General features: G+C 40.9%; 1 protein-coding gene and 1 long non-coding RNA gene across 2 annotated transcripts; one reads left to right on the top strand and one right to left on the bottom strand.

Moving 5' to 3' along the window:
* Positions 1-4,756: 4,756 nt before the first annotated feature.
* Positions 4,757-8,788, top strand: LOC117510299. Its single transcript, XR_004560669.1, has 3 exons — positions 4,757-4,767; positions 6,678-6,928; positions 8,571-8,788. It is a non-coding gene; the product is annotated as an uncharacterized LOC117510299 (long non-coding RNA).
* A 4,221-nt stretch (positions 8,789-13,009) lies between these two features.
* med22 (mediator complex subunit 22) lies at positions 13,010-18,107 on the bottom strand. Its single transcript, XM_034169954.1, has 4 exons — positions 18,093-18,107; positions 17,711-17,861; positions 14,849-14,929; positions 13,010-13,796 (listed from the first exon to the last, which is right to left on the bottom strand). Exons 2-4 carry the CDS (start codon positions 17,831-17,833, stop codon positions 13,578-13,580), a joined length of 423 nt encoding a protein of 140 aa, XP_034025845.1. The 5' UTR covers positions 17,834-17,861; positions 18,093-18,107; the 3' UTR covers positions 13,010-13,577.
* Between the last annotated feature and the right edge of the window lie 2,436 nt (positions 18,108-20,543).

The raw sequence follows: 20,543 nt of genomic DNA, 5'->3' as shown, positions 1-20,543 counted from the left end.
CTGTTTATCTCCATAGAAACTACCCAAACAATCTTTCATACAAAATGTTTAGGGACATTACAGTGTTGTGGTGGAAATTATGGCAATAGTGTGGGACAACTACATTTTGTTTAAAAAAAAAATAAAAAATCACAGCAGTTGTAAGACACTGAATACCCCAATTATGTTTTGATTATTTTACTGATATTTTATTCAGAGATATTTTAAAACATTAGAAAAAACGTTTCTTTACCATTCATTTTTATCATTGAAGATCAAAAGTCTGGGTGTGGGACAAGCACAAATATCAATATTTGCATATAATGATGCTGAAAAAAGGTGAAAAAGTCATCAGACTACTAGAACAAATTTCTTAACACACTTTCATTGTAAAGATAACTATAAAAGTGTGAAATTTCCCCTTTTTTCTGTTTTTCATACAATATGATCAAAGGACATAAGTGCCCGTAGTCTAAGAATCACCCACATATATAAAAATTTATTGTTCATGCTCATTCAAGTAAAAAGGCAGAAATAAAGTTTACAAAACCTAACTTTTACATGATTTACCTTTTCATTCAGTTGGAAAAACAAAATCAACCCCAGACAATGCTACAGGTACAACACATTTGACGTAGTCCTACATACGCCGCACACGGGCCACGATTAATCTTTTTGACACAATCGTTTAGTCAAGTAAAAAACTTCCTATAATACTTTTTTATGCTGAAGAAATCCTCCATCCAACTCTTTGACATATACACCATTGAACTTATGTAATGATGAAGATTAAGACCAGAACCACGACAGTCCAAAGTCGTCCTCACGGTTTTTCTCCAGAGGTGGTTCCGTGTCCGCTGAGGAGGTGCTGGGTGTGTGTCTCCTGTGAGGGAGGTGCGTCTACATCCTCTCCATCTCCGTTGGTGGAATTGCAGCTGCTGCCCGGAGAGGTCCAGCTGTCTCGGTGCCGATAGGCCTCACAAAGAGGCAGGTCAGTGCTGCTGTCCCACTGACTGTAGCTTTGAGGAGCAGAAATCGATAGCAGGCAAAGAGTCAGCACACAAAGAGAGGAGCAGACAAGATCAGGAAGTCAGAAGCAGCACATGAAAGCACACGTACACAGGAGAGCCGGCACACCAGAAACTGGATCAACACAAAAACCACTTCATTCTGTGTACGGAGATGTTAATGATCAAATGTTGATTTTAAATTCAGAAAAGATGAGATTAGTTGCCGATGGAGAAGCAGGAGGAAGTGCAGCGAGGAAGGAAGGCCCACGCCAGGCATGCCTGAAAACATGACAATGCTTTCACAGCAAACAAAAAAAGAAACTGCTGCAGTGTTTTGTCTGTTTATTTCTCCCCAGCATTTGGGGAACAGCTAACACGGCACATGTGTAGAAGAGGACCAGTTGTCACATACTAGTGGAGTGGCCAATTACCCCCCGTGCAATATGTACATTTTTGGCAACACTTACAAATATATTCAGACCAAACAACTGGAAAATTGTTATATTTTTCTGTTTAAGGGTTTAAATGTCAGGGGTCAAATTTAGAACTTGCAGAGCTGTTGAAAATTATTCTAAAGTGTTCCTAATATAAAGATTTTTAAGAAAGTACAGTTTGATGTCATGTATAGTTCTGAAGGGGGGGGGGGGGGGGGTAATCGGTTCCTAGATGCACCACGATGCAGATTATAAAATTTTGAACACATTCAAAAATTAATTTTAGAAACGTTAATTACAGGGGGAGGAACGTGGGTGATGACCACCGTTAATGAGCACTTCTCACGTTCCTAACGTAAACCTGTATTTTTAGTTTTACGCAAATCGTGAGCAGTAATGTATGTTAAATACAGTGAACCTGGAAACTATTCACAGCACTTCATTTTCACTACATTTTTTGTTACAGCCTTATTCCAAATTGGAATAAATTCATTTTTTCCTCTCAAAGATCTACATACAATACCCAATAGGGCAATGTGGGAAAATAGTTTGAGATTTTCGCAAATTTATTAAAAATAATAATAAAAACTAAGAAAACATGCATGTTTGTATTAATTCATTTTTTTGTATTAAGTTTTCCCCATTCCTCTTTGCAGCACCTCTCAAGCTCCATCAGGGTGGATGGGGAGCGTCGGTGCACAGCCATTTTCAGATCTTTCCAGAGATGTTCAATGAGATTCAGGTCTGGTCTCTGGCTGGGTCACTCAAGGACATTCACAGAGTTGTCCTGAAGCCACTCCTTTGATAGCTCGGCTGTGTGTTTAGGGTCATTGTCCTACTGAAAAATGAACCGTCACCCCAGTCTGAGTTCAAGAGCACTCTGGAGCAGGTTTTCATGCAGAATGCCTCTGTACATTCCTGCATTCATTTTTCCCTCAATCCTGACTAGTCTCCCAGTTTCTGCCGCTGAAAAACATCCCCACAGCATGATGCTGCCACCACCATGCTTCACTATAGGGATAGTGCCTGTTTTCCTCCAAAAACGATGCCTGGAATTCACAGCAAAGAATTCCATCTTTGTCTCATCAGACCAGAGAGTTTTATTTCTCATGGTCTAAGAGTCCTTCAGGTGCCTTTTGGAAAACTCCAGGTGTGCTGTCATGTGTCTTTCACTAAGGAGTGGTTTCCGTCTGGCCACTTTACCATACAGGCCTGATTAGTGGATTGTTTCAGAGATGGTTGTTCTTCTGGAATGTTCTCTCTCCACAAAGGAATGCTGGCGCTCTGACAGAGTGACCATTGGGTTCTTGGTCACCTCCCTGACTAAGGTCCATCTCCCCAATCGCTCATTTTAGACATGCAGCCAGCTCTAGGAAGAGTCCTGGTGGAGCCGAAGTACTTCCATTTACGAATGATGGAGGCCACTGTGCTCATTGGGACCTTCAACACAGCAAAAATGTTTCTGAACCCTTCCCCAGATTTGTGCCTTGAGACTATCCTGTCTCGGGGGTCTCTTTGACTTCACATTTGGTTTGTGGTCTGACATACAACCCCTGGCAAAAATTATGGAATCACCGGCCTCGGAGGATGTTCATTCAGTTTAATTTTGTAGAAAAAAAAAGCAGATCACAGACATGACACAAAACTAAAGTCATTTCAAATGGCAACTTTCTGGCTTTAGGAAACACTATAAGAAATCAGGAAAAAAAATTGTGGCAGTCAGTAACGGTTACTTTTTTAGACCAAGCAGAGGGAAAAAAAATTATGGACTCACTCAATTCTGAAGAAAAAATTATGGAATCATGAAAAACAAACGCTCCAACACATCACTAATATTTTGTTGCACCACCTCTGGCTTTTATAACAGCTTGCAGTCTCTGAGGCATGGACTTAATGAGTGACAAACAGTACTCTTCATCAATCTGGCTCCAACTTTCTCTGATTGCTGTTGCCAGATCAGCTTTGCAGGTTGGAGCCTTGTCATGGACCATTTTCTTCAACTTCCACCAACTTCCACTATTTGCAGGCCATGACATTGACCCTATGTGTCTTTTTGCAAGGAATGTTTTCACAGTTTTTGCTCTATGGCAAGATGCATTATCATCTTGAGAAATTATTTCATCATCCCCAAACATCCTTTCAATTGATGGGATAAGAAAAGTGTCCAAAATATCAACGTAAACTTGTGCATTTATTGATGATGTAATGACAGCCATCTCCCCAGTGCCTTTACCTGACATGCAGCCCCATATCATCAATGACTATGGAAATTTACATGTTCTCTTCAGGCAGTCATCTTTATAAATCTCATTGGAACGGCACCAAACAAAAGTTCCAGCATCATCACATGCAGATTTCAGATTCATCACTGGATATGACTTTCATCCAGTCATCCACAGTCCACGATTGCTTTTCCTTAGCCCATTGTAACCTTGTTTTTTTCTGTTTAGGTGTTAATGATGGCTTTCGTTTAACTTTTCTGTATGTAAATCCCATTTCCTTTAGGCGGTTTCTTACAGTTCGGTCACAGACGTTGACTCCAGTTTCCTCCCATTTGTTCCTCATTTGTTTTGTTGTGCATTTTTGATTTTTGAGACATATTGCTTTAAGTTTTCTATCTTGACGCTTTGATGTCTTCCTTGGTCTACCAGTATGTTTGCCTTTAACAACCTTCCAATGTTGTTTGTATTTGGTCCAGAGTTTAGACACAGCTGACTGTGAACCACCAACATCTTTTGCAACATTGCGTGATGATTTACCCTCTTAAGAGTTTGATAATCCTCTCCTTTGTTTCAATTGACATCTCTCATGTTGGAGCCATGATTCATGTCAATCCACTTGGTGCAACAGCTCTCCAAGGTGTGATCACTCCTTTTTAGATGCAGACTAATGAGCAGATCTGATTTGATGCAGGTGTTAGTTTTGGGGATGAAAATTAACAGGGTGATTCCATAATTTATTCCTCAGAATTGAGTGAGTCCATATTTTTTTTCCCTCTGCTTGGTCTAAAAAAATAACCGTTACTGACTGCCACTTTTTTTTTCCTGATTTCTTATAGTGTTTCTTAAAGCCAGAAGTTGCCATTTGAAATGACTTTAGTTTTGTGTCATGTCTGTGATCTGCTTTTAATCTACAAAATTAAACAACTGAATGAACATCCTCCGAGGCCGGTGATTCCATAATTTTTGCCAGGGGTTGTACACTCAACAAAAATATAAACGCAACACTTTTGGTTTTGCTCCCATTTTGTATGAGATGAACTCAAAGAGCTAAAACTTTTTCCACATACACAATATCACCATTTCCCTCAAATATTGTTCACAAACCAGTCTAAATCTGTGATAGTGAGCACTTCTCCTTTGCTGAGATAATCCATCCCACCTCACAGGTGTGCCATATCAAGATGCTGATTAGACACCATGATTAGTGCACAGGTGTGCCTTAGACTGCCCACAATAAAAGACCAGTCTGAAAGGTGCAGTTTTATCACACAGCACAATGCCACAGATGTCGTAAGATTTGAGGGAGCGTGCAATTGGCATGCTGACAGCAGGAATGTCAACCAGAGCTGTTTGTCGTGTATTGAATGTTCATTTCTCTACCATAAGCCGTCTCCAAAGGCGTTTCAGAGAATTTGGCAGTACATCCAACCAGCCTCACAACGGTAGACCACATGTAACCACACCAGCCCAGGACCTCCACATCCAGCATGTTCACCTCCAAGATTGTCTGAGACCAGCCACTCGGACAGCTGCTGAAACAATCGGTTTGCATAACCAAGAATTTTTGCACAAACTGTCAGAAACCGTCTCAGGGAAGCTCATCTGCATGCTCGTCGTCCTCATCGGGGTCTCGACCTGACTCCAGTTCGTCATCGTAACCGACTTGAGTGGGCAAATGCTCACATTCTCTGGCGTTTGGCACATTGGAGAGGTGTTCTCTTCATGGATGAATCCCGGTTCACACTGTTCAGGGCAGATGGCAGACAGCGTGTGTGGCGTCGTGTGGGTGAGCGGATTTCTGATGTCAATGTTGTGGATCGAGTGGCCCATGGTGGTGGTGGGGTTATGGTATGGGCAGGCATCTGTTATGGATGAAGAACACAGGTGCATTTTATTGATGGCATTTTGAATGCACAGAGATACCGTGACGAGATCCTGAGGCCCATTGTTGTGCCATACATCCAAGAACATCACCTCATGTTGCAGCAGGATAATGCACGGCCCCATGTTGCAAGGATCTGTACACAATTCTTGGAAGCTGAAAATGTCCCAGTTCTTGCATGGCCGGCATACTCACCGGACATGTCACCCATTGAGCATGTTTGGGATGCTCTGGACCGGCGTATACGACAGCGTGTACCAGTTCCTGCCAATATCCAGCAACTTTGTACAGCCATTGAAGAGGAGTGGACCAACATTCCACAGGCCACAATTGACAACCTGATCAACTCTATGCGAAGGAGATATGTTGCACTGCATGAGGCAAATGGTGGTCACACCAGATACTGACTGGTATCCCCAATAAAACAAAACTGCACCTTTCAGAGTGGCCTTTTATTGTGGGCAATCTAAGGCACACCTGTGCACTAATCATGGTGTCTAATCAGCATCTTGATATGGCACACCTGTGAGGTGGGATGGATTATCTCAGCAAAGGAGAAGTGCTCACTATCACAGATTTAGACTGGTTTGTGAACAGTATTTGAGGGAAATGGTGATATTGTGTATGTGGAAAAAGTTTTAGATCTTTGAGTTTATCTCATACAAAATGGGAGCAAAACCAAAAGTGTTGCGTTTATATTTTTATTGAGTGTACAATGTCAACTATGGGACTTTATATGTAGACAGGTGTGTGTCTTTCCAAATCATGTCTAATCAACTGAATTTACCCCAGGTGGACTCCAATTAAGCTGTTGAAACATCTTAGGGTTTATTAGTGGAAACAGGATGCACCTGGGCTCAATTTTAATTTGAATACGTATGTACATGTGATTTCTTAGTTTTTTTTATTTTTAATAAATCAGCAAAAAAAAAAAAAAAAAAAAAAATCACATAGTCATTATGGGGTATTGTGTGTAGAATGTTGAGGGGAAAAATAAATTTAATCCATTTTGGATTAAGGATGTAACATAAAAAAATAGGGAAGGAGTGAAGCGCTGTGAATATTTTCTGAATGCACCGTACATTTGGTTTCATTACAGCCACTCTGCTCCAAATCTCAGACAGCGCACGGAGCAGTTACAGGTGGTGAGAACCACGTTTTTGGACTATGATGAATCCAACAACAAAGAACAAGTTCTGTCTACATCTGTAAACAGTTTTTACTTCAAAATAATCTAAAAAAACGAAACAGATACATGACAGTGGTTGTTGTGCCACAAATGAAAGTCTTCGATTTGAAAAATATTCACACTCCACAAGCACGTTGGAGGCTCCAGTGAAAGCAGACTCATACTCTGTTTCATAAACAGCTAAGAAATAATCCAAAACGTTTATGTGCCAGGTAGGAAGGGGTATCAGGAACCGGTTCTTTTCAGGTATCGTTAAGAAATGATTCGAGCCATCAACATCAATAGCCTTTTTGCTTAACGATTCCCTTATCTGTCCTTCAGAGTGGTCGTTGTTTTTGGGGGTGTTTGTCAGGAAAATGGTCATTTCTCTACATTGATTACAGACCCCACAGTGGGTCTGTAGTCAACCGTTTCTGCAGCGTGGCTTTGCTTTGTACCTTGAATCAATGAACCAGTGCTTCGTTGGTTCTTTGTTTTATTTCACTTTATATTAATTTCCCCCCGCTAAAACCCTAAACAGCATATGTCTGTGAGTAATATTTACCTTTTTATGCTAAACCGACCTGTTATAATCTTCTTAAACAGTTGATAGATGTATTCTAAAACTTAAAAATGGGACTGATGCTAACGTGTTAGCATGTCTATAGTATTTTCAATGTTAAAGTTAGCATTATTCTGTTCGCATCTCACCACGTTTGCATTTGTTTTCTGTATAATAATTAATGGCTCAGCGTTTGTCGTCGTAAAAGTCAAATGTATTACAAACTGTAATATTTTTTAATTTATTTTTATTTATATTAATAATAATAGCAACAACAACAACACTAATAATATTAATAATTAATAATGCTACAATAGAATTTTATAGAGAGGCAAAAAGAACCCGATGACACGACACAAAACAGAAAAGAAAAAAACAACTAACAATGAATATAAATAAATGTTTCCTGTGAACACCTAGTGACTCATACACCTCCACTTCATCCCCGTTTTAAGTTTAATGACAATTTGTTTCGGTTAAACTATATTTTCAATTTGTTAATTTCTTCAGTGATTTCCTCCAGAACTATCTGCCAAACTAGAAAACTGTTGCATCCTAGTAAGAGCAGAATACTACTGGAATGAATTTGAATAAGGAAAGTTGGGTTTTTCTCACCAAAATTGATGCTGCACTCACTGCAGTTTATTGTCTGGAAAAGCCCCAGATTGCATTTCGGAGCTTCTAGAATTTAAAAATTTTCATACGGGTGGTGGTGGGGGGTAATTTTGGGTTTCATCTTTTTTTTGTTTTTCAGCACTTTCATCCATGAATATGTCAATCATGAGTCACTTTTGTGCCGATTAAAGTCACTAACTGGGACTTCTGTCTTGTTGCGAGAAAGAAAGAATCGTCCTCCGTTCTGTTCACACAGATCCAAACGCTGCGCGGCTCTCTGCCGAGTCAAGTTAGAATGATAGAGTCCAGTCGAAATTAATAACTTCAAAGCGAAACACCACTGAAATCAAATGACACCTCTTTCCAAATGTTGTAATACAAACTGCAATCAATTAAAACATTTTTTTCCTCCCAAAATGAGATGTCCTGCGCTGACGTGCTGCAGCCAGCTGAGCTCAGCTCACAGGTACAGAGAGACATTAATGCCAAAATGTCTGAAAGGAAATGCTTTTGACAAAAAATAGATTTATGTCCAGAGATCAAGGATCCAGTGACCAATTTAAAATGTTGTTGACATAGAAAACCTGTAAAGCCTACTTTTCGTACACAGAAAATTCACAATAGGTACTGATAAGGAATCGTATCAATAATGGCATCGATATTGATAAAATCTTGTCAATACCCATCCCTAGTGCCAGGTATCATGGCTGATCTCCTAAAATAGTCTCCAACCACCATTTTCTTTTTAAATATGCATTGTGGAGCACATTGTGTTGGAACGCATTGTGCACAGTTCATTCTGCTGAGCCAAAAGAGCAATTAAAAGGAAATATGTGAGCATAAGCTGAGAACAGATGTCGCATGCTGTGATTTCTACAGTTAAGAGTGGCAACAAATCAGCAGTGCCACAACATTTCACCATTTTCGCAAAGCTTGTTCCTGTTTTAATTATTCTGACAAAAGTACAAAGCGCAATAATGCAGCACACAGTTTGCACATGCATCACAATAAGGTGCACATAAATGTTTTACCTTTTATGTTGCTGGTGTAGTAACAATCCAAACACCGAATCAGTCAGGTACATGAACCCACACTAACACAGGCGCAGTGGAAGTCAACCCCCCCCAAAGTTTTAGTTCATAATCTGTGAGTGAGAGCGGCGTGGGTGCAAATATGGCTGAGCTGTTATTGTACTGGAAATAAATTAATGGATCATTACAAATACTTTGCTTTGAAAAGTAACAAGTAGGCACATGGTGAGAAAAAAAATCCTGCCAAGAAAAAAGATAACTCTTGTAATAATAGAACTGTGAGGTGCCGAGAGATTCCCACCCCTAATGGTTGAGAATACAAATGGAAAAGTCAAAGGTGACACAGGAAGAAAAAAAACTTAAAATTGCTCTGATTTTTATAAAATTTCATCTTGAATTTTTTTGGGGTTTACAATACCATTACAAATCAGGCTGTTTTGCCCCATCTAATAATATAGGCATTTATTGTTATTGTACATCCATACAATGAAATCTGTCCTCTGCATTGAACCCATCCTAATTAGTTAGACACAATCCAACTACTAGGAGCAGTGAGCAGCCACAGTCCGGGGACCAACTCCAGATGTAGAGACGCCACCTTGGTCAGGGGCAGAGAAAGGAGCAGACCCTAAATAAACATGTTTTTGACTGTGGGAGGAAATTGGAATGCCCAGAGGAAACCCACGAAGACAACTTTCAAACTCCACACGGAGAAGCCAGGAAGCGATCCCACGACCTTCTTGCTGTAAGGCATCAGTGATAACCACTAAGCCACTGTTTCACCATCTGGAATGTCTTTACATGGGTGACAGGATGAAAGGGGTCAACACCCACTGGACCAAACTGATCGTGTCCTATTTTGCGATGTTATGACAGCCAAGGTACTGGAGATTGTGCATGTTTTTGTCAAGGTGAGTGGCTTTTTGCAAGAGTCAAATTTTATGAAAATCTAAATTTTTAAATTCTGAACCCCAATTTGACACTTTACCTTATCGTCACATGTAGGGCAAACTATACTTTTTTTCTGAATTGCTGACAAGAGAAATATTTTTGTTTTTAACAAGATTTGGGCAATTTGAATTTTTACACAGGTACAGGTAATGTATGTAAAAGTTTGGGCACCCCTGATAATTTTCATAATTTTTCTTTATAAATCATTGGCTGTCTGGATCAGAAATATCAGTTAAATATATCATAACAGACAAACACACTGATATTTGAGAAGTGAAATGAAGTTTGTAGGATTTTCCGAAAGTGTGCAATAATTCTTTAACAAAGTTAGGCAGGTGTATAAATTTGGGCACCCCAACAGAAAAAAATACATCAATATTTAGTAGATCCTCCTTTTGCAGAAATAACAGCCTCTAAATGCTTCCTATAGCTTCCAATGAGAGTCTGGATTCTGGTTGAAGGCATTTTGGACAATTCTTTGCAAAACATCTCAGGTTTGTAGGTTTCTGAGGATGAACAACCTGCTTAAAAACACACCACAGATTTTCAATAATATTCAGGTCTGGGGACTGAGATGGCCATTCCAGAACGTAATACTTGTTCCTCTGCATGAATGCCTTAGTAGATTTTGAGCAGTGTTTAGGGTCATTGTCTTGTTGAAAGATCCAGTCCCGGCGCAACTTCAACTTTGTCTGTTTCATGAACATTGTTCTCAAGATATTGGCTGGAATCCATGTGACCCTCAACTTTAACAAGATTCCCAGTACCTGCACTGGCCTCACAGCATGATGGAACCACCTGCAAATTTTACTGTAGGTAGCAAGTGTTTTTCTTGATGCTGGCTTGTCCAAATGTGCTTTAGCATACCTCAAGTGACTCTGTGGTGTGTACGCAGAAAAGGCTTCCTCTGCATTACAGCATCATCCAACATCTTCTTGTGCAAAGCGCACTGTATAGTTGAATGATGCACAGAGACACCATCGGCAGCAAGATCATGTTGTAGGTCTTTGGAGCAGGTCTGTGGGTTTGACTATGACTGTTCTCACCATCCTTCGCTTCAGCTTAACTGAGATTTTTCTTGGCCTGCCACTTCGGGCCTTAACTAGTACTGTGCCTGTGGTCTTCCATTTCCTCACTATGTTCCTCACAGTGGAAACTGACAGCTGAAATCTTTGAGGCAGCTTTTTGTATCCTTCCCCTAAACCATGATGTTGAACAATCTTTGTATTCAGGTCATTTGAGAGTTGATTAGAGGCTCCCATGTTGCCACTCACAAGAAGAGATGCTAAGAGGAGAAACATTTGCAAATGGACACCTTAAATACCCTTTTTCATGATTGGATTCACCTGTGTAAGGAGGTCAAGGGTCAATGAGCTTACCAAACCAATTTTGTGTTCCAATAATTAATGTATTCAAATCAAAATGACAAGGGCGCCCAAATTCAAGCACCAGCCTAATTTTGTTTAAATAATTATTGCACACTTTCTGTAAATACTAGGAACTTAATTTCACTTCTCAAATATCAGTGTGTTCACCTGCTATATGATATATTTAACTAAAATTTCTGATCCAGACAACCAATGATTTATAAAGGAAAAATCATGAACATTATCGGGGGTGCCCAAACTTTTACATACAACTACACTCAACAAAAATATAAACGCAACACTTTTGGTTTTGCTCCCATTTTGTATGAGATGAACTCAAAGATCTAAAACTTTTTCCACATACACAATATCACCATTTCTCTCAAATATTGTTCACAAACCAGTCTAAATCTGTGATAGTGAGCACTTCTCCTTTGCTGAGATAATCCATCTCACCTCACAGGTGTGCCATACCAGGATGCTGATTAGACACCATGATTAGTGCACAGGTGTGCCTTAGACTGCCCACAATAAAAGGCCACTCTGAAAGGTGCAGTTTTATCACACAGCACAATGCCACAGATGTCGCAAGATTTGAGGGAGCATGCAATTGGCATGCTGACAGCAGGAATGTCAACCAGAGCTGTTGCTCGTGTATTGAATGTTCATGTCTCTACCATAAGCCGTCTCCAAAGGCGCTTCAGAGAATTTGGCAGTACATCCAACCAGCCTCACAACCACAGACCACGTGTAACCACACCAGCCCAGGACCTCCACATCCAGCATGTTCACCTCCAAGATCGTCTGAGACCAGCCACTCGGACAGCTGCTGGAACAATCGGTTTGCATAACCAAAGAATTTCTGCACAAACTGTCAGAAACTGTCTCAGGGAAGCTCATCTGCATGCTCATCATCCTCATCGGGATCTCGACCTGACTCCAGTTCGTCGTCGTAACCAACTTGAGTGGTCAAATGCTCACATTCGCTGGCATTTGGCATGTTGGAGAGGTGTTCTCTTCACGGATGATGCGAAGGAGATGTGTTGCACTGCATGAGGCAAATGGTGGTCACACCAGATACTGACTGGTACCCCCCCCCCCCCCCCCCCCCCAATAAAACAAAACTGCACCTTTCAGAGTGGCCTTTTATTGTGGGCAGTCTAAGGCACAGCTGTACACTAATCATGGTGTCTAATCAGCATCTTGATATGGCACACCTGTGAGGTGGGATGGATTATCTCAGCAAAGGAGAAGTGCTCACTATCACAGATTTAGACTGGTTTGTGAACAATATTTGAGGGAAATGGTGATATTGTGTATGTGGAAAAAGTTTTAGATCATTGAGTTCATCTCATACAAAATAGGAGCAAAACCAAAAGTATTGCGTTTATATTTTTGTTGAGTATATATAAACTTCACTGTGGTCCTTTGACCACTAAAGGCCATCAGAAAAAAATGGCAAGTTTTTTTTAATGGTGTGAAGACGACAATATTTATGTTGCCAATAATTTATGTACTGCACACAAGTGCCACACCAGCTTGAGTTGATGCCTAAGAAGGGAAAATAATGCTTTCACAGAAATGCAAGTCTAAAAACAGCTTCTAATCTGACCCTGAATTACTGAGAACCACAAACATCTGAGTTTATCCATAAATTCAACCAGACGGCAATTTACTTTGGATTTAAATAAAAACAAATACTCCTAAATGACATTTCCAAGTATAATTTTCAATATTTCCTCATTTATTTATTAAAAAAACCAACTGCTTCATTAAACAGTCGTCTCAGTGCTGATGCTTTTTACATCCATCAGTTCATCCAGAGTTGACTGACATACAGCACATCAAGTGCAATAATTTCATAGGCTGACATCTCATTTAAAAAAAAATAATTTAGGCGTTAATGACTAATGATAGAGACCTCTTAGTATCACTGTGGTGCAGCACCATACAATAAAAGTGTCAATTATTACTTATATAATAGGTTACTATTTACTTAATCCTAAAACAAACGTCAGATCGTTACACAGAGCTCTGCCCACCCACATCATTTTCAACACAACATATAAAATTAAATGGCTGCTGATGGATATGACATTCATCAATTAAATTCTTGACACACTGACCGCTCACCAAATGTTTTACAGCACAAACACAAGACACTCCCTTTGACAATGTCAGCAAAAAGTCAGCGAGGCGTACACATGACTTTGATGAGCTCCATCAGTGGGAGTGCATAAACAGATGAAGATCACTATGATTAAATGGTGGTTCTTCACTGAATGGTAAGTGAGGCGGTACATGGTGTGGGGGCATGGGACAACAGAGAAGCGATGGAAGGGGTCCGAGTATGAGCCTACTTGTACCTTGAGGAGTAATATTCTTCCTCGAGCTCATACAGGTCGATGGCGATCTCATCACGGAGGGAGGTGAGTTTCTTGTCGCACTCGTCCTGCAGTGTGTGGAGCTGCTGGTTCTGAAGGCTGATGGCGTCATTGACAGAGGGGAAGTCATTCAGAATCAGGAACTGCTTAAGATCTGATACCAGCTTCATCAAAGACTCGCCGGCACGTACCTGTTTCAGTACAAGGGACAACAACGAAAACAGGTATAAAACTGAAGTATCAGTTATAGTAAAATATCTCAACTACAAGGTTGTGATATACACACTGTAACACTAAAATGTATTTACAATCACAATCAATACTTAAAAGATCCTATTAACAATTCAGTGCCACAACTGTAGATCCATCCATCCATCCATCCATCCATTTTCTTCCGCTTTATCCGGAGTCGGGTCGCGAGGGCAGCAACTCAAGCAAAGCCGCCCAGACCTCCCGATCCACACACACCTCCCCCAGCTCCTCCGGGGGAACCCCAAGGCGTTCCCAAGCCAGCCGAGAGACGTAGTCCCTCCAGTGTGTCCTGGGTCTTCCCCCGTCCCGATGGGACGTGCCCGGAACACCTCTCCAGCGAGGCGTCCAGGAGGCATCCGGAAAAGATGCCCGAGCCACCTCAACTGGCTCCTTTCAATGTGAAGGAGCAGCAGCTCGACTCCGAGCTCCTCCCAAGTGACTCGGGAGGAGCTCGGGAGGACAGTTGTCATTCAGGAGGACAACTATAGATGTCACACTAAAGCACCAAGGCACACACCCAAGCAATTAAAATGATCTGCACAACCGATCACATGCAGGGTATGGAACTCAATACTTCCCATATTATATTATTAAAAAAAAAAAAAAAAATCATCCATTATATCCATTTATTTTGACATCTGTTTTGCTGCATCCACAGTGTTTGGATCAGTACTTCAGCCCTGAGGCTGTTACAAAACAGGGACGATGGATCAAAGCTCCCTGCATCCTTGTTGTGTTGCACTGCACACGTGAGTCACTCATTCATTTATTTTCTTTCTATTTATAGTGACAGCTGAATGAGTAATTCTGCAAATAAAAAACTAACGCTACATGCTTAGTAACAAAATTATGTCCGCTGCAATACATCCATTCAGGGCCACGAGCATAATCAGTTGAGCATATTTACCCGTTGGCAGCCCTGCCCACACTATACCTCCTTCAGAAGAAAACCCAACCATCATATTCTTACCACTGCTTATTAAATACTTACGATGTTGGCGGCTCTGACGTGCATCTCATAGTGGTCTTGCTCTGCTTGGGTTGCTCGAGAAACTTGTGTTTCATCTTCTATCTGGTGAAAGTCATTAAAGCAATGAGATTACACAACTCCTATGTGGACAAATTCCTTTGGCTGGACCAGATATTGTTCCGTGCAATTACTCAAACCTAAGTGGTCTTCTTGCTCACAATAACAAATCATTTGACCAAAAGATTAATTATGAGGTTCATGAAAAATGAGAAGGGAAAAACAGTGATCCTGAAAATTATTTCATTTTTTGTTTAGTCAGCTTCATTTCTTGTTTAGTCAGCTTCACTTCATTTATTAATATACTCGTACATAAACATTTTCATGTCAGTGAATGTCTTCAACTTCATTTACATCAATCATTATGAAATGGTATGGTTCTCAAAACTTTCAGTGACTATGTTAGAAGGAGATAAGTGAGGGAAGCCACCAAGACACCCACGTCAGCTCTAATAGGCTGTAAATTCAATACTGGCTGGAAAAGTGAATATTTAATTTTTATATTTAGAATAACTTACCCCAATCCCAACTATTTTAAGAATGTGTTGCAGTACTTAAATGCAGGAATGGATGTATATTAACAAATTAAATGGAGATGACCACACAAAACGGATTCATACTAGGGATCGACTGGGCCGATTATCAATGCAGATATTCGGCATTTTTGCTGGTACCTGGTGGCCAAATAGGAACTACACCAGGTGGCCTACAGCCAAGATAGCTTAACACACTACACTCAAACTTACAGATGCCCCTTTACCCTGTTATGGGAGCAAATTCTGCAAGTTTCATGAAAATCGGAGGAAGTTGCCCATTTAACATATTTGGCCTCTTTGTGAAGTGGTCTAACAAGAACAGTGCAAAAAAGGCCAATACCAAAACCAGTCACAAAACTGTCTTTGCCATTGAAACTGCTGAGATGCTCAGTGACAATATGAGCCATATTTTTTAAGAGCTGACGTAACATGTCAATTTCTCCTCTGTGAGATCAATAAAGTTTATCTTATCTTATATTTCATCATTTTTTACTTTGGGCGTATGGGGAAATCACTGTGCAAAAAAGTAGCAATTTCACATTTTGGCAGTAAAAAGCCCCCCCCATACTTTGGCGCCCAAAGTCAGCTGTCAAAATTTTCACCAAAATCAAAGTAAGAGGTCTTAATCTGTCATCACATGCATAAAAGACCTTGGCTGACTAAAGCCGCCTTCACACCGGGCGGGACGCGAGCGACAGCAGTGACAGGTTGCCATGTAATCCCTATGGAAGGAGGTGTTGTAGCGCCAAGCCACGCAATGCGACGCGATGGACGCAAATGAAGTGACGCGAGTGAAGCGATTTGTGGTGATATTGCGTCGCGTTGCCCTCCTCCCCAAGTTGAAAAAATCTGAACTTTTTCGTCTTGTCGCGCTGCGATGACCAATCAGGGACTGGATATGTAGTGACGTGGAGATGTCTGGAGTTTGACCGAGTTGGATGTGAACATGTCCTGTCTCTGGTAGACAGCCTGTTAGCAGGACCTATGTCCCTTTTGTCCTTTATTTCACAATTATGACAGAGTTTGGTGGAAGAGCGAGCTGCAGCCCCGCAGCAGGGCGAATGGAGGTTTTTTTTGTTTTTTTACGTGCGCGCGAGGGAATCGTCCGTGAAAATGATTTTATTTATTAACTACACAGATGTATAATAAAACAAATGGAGACTGGTTTCTAAACACAATTATGACAGAGTTTTTGGGGGAAGAGCGAGGAGCAGCAGTTTTTTTTTTTAAATTGTTTACATGTGCCCGCGTGAACGGGACAGGGGGTCCTCAAACTGGGTCCTGCAGAGGTGGAAGGACCGCTGAAAGCGGCCATCATCCAGACGCAGCTCCTGCATCAAATAATGATACTCCCCGAATTGGGAACATCTCATGACATTTGTCAGCTTTCCACAACAACTCGCTCCGTGTGATCAAGGTCCATCATGTTAACTTGACTGACAACCAGAGCCGGCGAGTGGAATGGAAGCTCCTCCTATTTGATGATGCACTGGGACGAATTTTCACAGCGAAAGCCGGCTCAACACACCGGGTGATGGTGGCGCGTCCGTCGCCACGTGACCAACGCGAATTTGTGGCGTCTGGTCACCCCCGGTGTGAACGCGGCATAAGGGTGCAGGCCACACCGCCCGTGAAAATGTGCACAATGACAAATAAAAAATAGCGATGTGCAGCGTCACCTATGGGCTGCACCCTGAGTCAGCCGGAAAAATTTTCACGTTTTGGAGAGTGCATATCCAACACACTACTGAAAATCAATTTGGCTCACTCAGGGCGCACAGAATATGAGCACTCAAAAACCTAAATTTTGTGATTTTGCCATTTTGACCTCAAATTTCCAGAATAAAAAAAAAAAAAGTGATTTTTATTTGTTTTTAGAAGAAGGTAGCAGTGTGCAGACTGGAGCTGTGTAACCTGTATTTATTTAATTGTTCAACTTCATAATAATGTTATTTATAGCTCCTTGCCCTTTTTGTGTGAAGGTCATGTTAAACGTTTCTGTGAATTAAACATATGCTGCAAAACATATTAAAGACAGTTTTGTGCTAAGTGTGTGTTATACTAAATTTTGACATTTTTTTTTACAGTTTTTGCTGCAGAGAAATATTGGTCTCCAAATCTCATCAACAGGTATCAGCCCTTAAAAATCCATATCGGTCGTCCCCTAGTTCATAATGTCTGCAATAAAATATAAGCCAAAGTAAATTTGAGGATTAAAAAAAATTCCATAACGTCCTAACTTTTCTGATTTGGGGTTGTAAATCAGCATAAGATTGATATGAACGCAGACCTTTGCCGTTTTGATGATTTCTGTGAAGTTGTCCAGAATCGACCTGATATCATCTTTCAGCCTTTTGTTGTAGTTTTGCAGCAGAGTCTCTTTGCTTTGGGGCAGCACTCTTTGAGTAGCCATCGGGACAAAGCAGCACAGTTTCCAAAACCTGCCCACAGTTTATATTAAAAAAAGAGAAAGAACAAGAAAAAGAAAAACCCAGTCAGACCACAGTTAGCACATTAGCTCATATAATAGCGTCTGGTAGAGGAATATCACAGTTAGCACGAAAAAATGAGTTGTCCCATAAAATGAAAGGATTACAAAACACGAATGTAACGCAGCAGCTGCCTGTGTGTAAACATATTAAAATAAAATAGTTTCAAAAAGCAATACATACCACTTAGCTATTACATAGCGTAACCTACGAACACAATTTCAGACAAGCGCTTCTTCACTGTTGCCATGTCTTCCATGTGAAACAAAGCACAATGTCAAGAGCGGTCAATTTTGTTGTAGGGAACAAATCCCAATATTTTGCTGAGACATGGCAACATAGCACTTCTTCTGGTATTTTATTACTGGCATGTACCATCATAGCGCCCCGAAGAGTCAAGAAGGACCATTCTGGAAACAAGTATTTTGTACTTCATGCGTTATCTTTGGTAACTATTTATTTATTTATATTCGTATCATTTTTCACCCAGTAAATCTATATCATACTGTACCAGCAAAGGTTGTACAGCAGCCAAAACTGGTTAGAATTTTTGTTTATTTATTTTGGAGCATGACAAAAAGCCAAAGCAAATCTGTCCAAAATCAGACCTGGCAGAGATCCACATTGGGATTTGGCACAGGTTTTACACCGGATGTACTTCCTGATTCAGCTCCAGTGCTGCCAAAACATGTCCACAGCTCCTGGTGTTCCTAAGTAGTTTTCCAGCCAATCAGAATGTAACCTGCTTATGAAATCTGATTAAATTAATATTTTATTCTTCGGCCTCAATAGTCATATCAAAAATCACTGCTCAGCATCAAATTTATAATATTTTTGAAATCTTTATGGATATATCCTTGACTTTTGATCACTTCTGTCTAAAACTGAACCACTTCATTCTTGACCAAATGGGTTGTGATTTGTGAACCTCACCGAGGGGACATCGACAAACTGACTACCTGCATCACGGACTATATTCATTTCTCTGTGGAAAACACAGTGTCTACCAGAAAGATACGGTGTTGTCCCAACACTAAACCCTGGGTTACCTCTGGATTAAAGGCCCTGCTGAATGTGAAGAAGAGGGTTTTTGGATCTGGTGACAAGGAGCTGAGAAGGGTGATAAGGAGAGACAAAGACTGCTACAGAAGGAAACTGGAGGAGCACCTCACAAGGAGCAACATCAGAGAAGTCTGAAAACCATTTCAGGCCACTCTAAGGATAGTGGAAGGTGCTTGGTATCTGCAGACCAGGACCCTCATGTACAAAGACTTACGTGGATTTCCTACTGAAACATGGCATACGCTAAAACCCAGAAACTGTCGTACGCACAAAAACATCCAGATGTATCAAAGTGTGTGTACGCATGGATCTAAGCACGTTCCGTTTGTACATCCTGGCTCCTCACTGTATTGTGCTCTAGGGCTGGCCACAGTTCTGCTCACAACTCCAGTAACACTGGCCTTGTTAATTGAAATTGGCTTATGAGCCAGTAATCGCCATTTGCAATTAAGTCCTCATGTTTCCTGAATACACCCTCACATTGGATTGCACCATTTGCAAGGTCCTCTAACATCGCTAACGCAGCCATTGTTAATACCATTTTCCTCATCACTTTGCGCATGCTTTTATATCCACCCATATAACTGCAAACACGTGCGTATGTTAATTGTTCATATGTGTCTGGTGCGTACATCACTCTGTTGACTTCTTGTTTTCACACTAATTATTATCTCCGTAACAGCAGATCAGGTGAGGAAGGAACTGAGGAGGATCAAGGAAAGGAAAGCAGCTGGCCCTGATGGCATCATCTCCAGACTACTTATGGACTGCGCAGATCAATTCTGTGGAGTTCTTACGTACCTTTTACAACCTGAGCCTCAGGCTGGAAAACGTTCCACTCCTGTGGAAAACAGGAAAGACTGTGCACCCTATTGAGGCCAACCACTTCAGGGCAGTAGTTTTAACCTCTTACCTGATCAAGACCTTGGAGAGGATTATTAGACATAGAGATTGTGGAGAAGCATTAAAACCTGGGAGACTGAGGTCCTTTGGCGTCTGCAGGACACTATTGAAAAGCTTTTATTTATATAAATAATTTACATTTATCCATATTTTACACTTTGGTCTGCTGGGGCTGTGGAAGTTTAGAGGGGGTCAGGAAGAGACTGGACTGTATTCTGAACCCCATAGAGGTGGTGAGCGAGAGGAGGATGTTTGCTGACATCAATTATCGTCAACCCTACTCACCCCCTACATGAGACTGTGGGAGCCTTAAGCAGATCCTTCTTTAATAGACTGCTGCACCCTCGGTGGAAAACAGAACACCTCCACAGGTCATTTATTTCAACTGCTGTTAGACCTCTTTTTATCTGACACTGTTATGGACAGCTGCCTGCCAGAGTTGCTCCTTTTTGTTGTGTCTTTTTAACAATTCACAATTTATTTTTCTTTCTCTTCGTTTCTTTTAGTTTAATAGTTTTTAACAATTGCTGGCCAGTGAATACATGCTACTTCACTTATTTATTGTTTTCCTGGTGTTTGGAGTACTTTTCTTGAGCCGGATCCCGGCCATGGCGGAGCAGCGCCAAGGCTCCTTTGTTTACACGAGGGACCAGCTGATGGAGCTCTGAC

The sequence above is a fragment of the Thalassophryne amazonica genome, chromosome 5 (genome assembly GCF_902500255.1).
Source record: "Thalassophryne amazonica chromosome 5, fThaAma1.1, whole genome shotgun sequence".
NCBI classification, from domain to species: Eukaryota; Metazoa; Chordata; class Actinopteri; order Batrachoidiformes; family Batrachoididae; genus Thalassophryne; species Thalassophryne amazonica.
This window is presented reverse-complemented; position numbering and strand designations above follow the sequence as displayed.

Bases quoted from the DNA above. Each gene is read 5' to 3' on its own strand.
- med22 (XM_034169954.1), bottom strand. From the start codon at position 17,833: ATGGCTACTCAAAGAGTGCTGCCCCAAAGCAAAGAGACTCTGCTGCAA. The intron at 14,930-17,710 runs GTCTGCGTTCAT...GACTTTCACCAG, and splicing joins AAATCATCAAAACGGCAAAG to ATAGAAGATGAAACACAAGT. The intron at 13,797-14,848 runs GTAAGTATTTAA...GTACTGAAACAG, and splicing joins ACGTCAGAGCCGCCAACATC to GTACGTGCCGGCGAGTCTTT.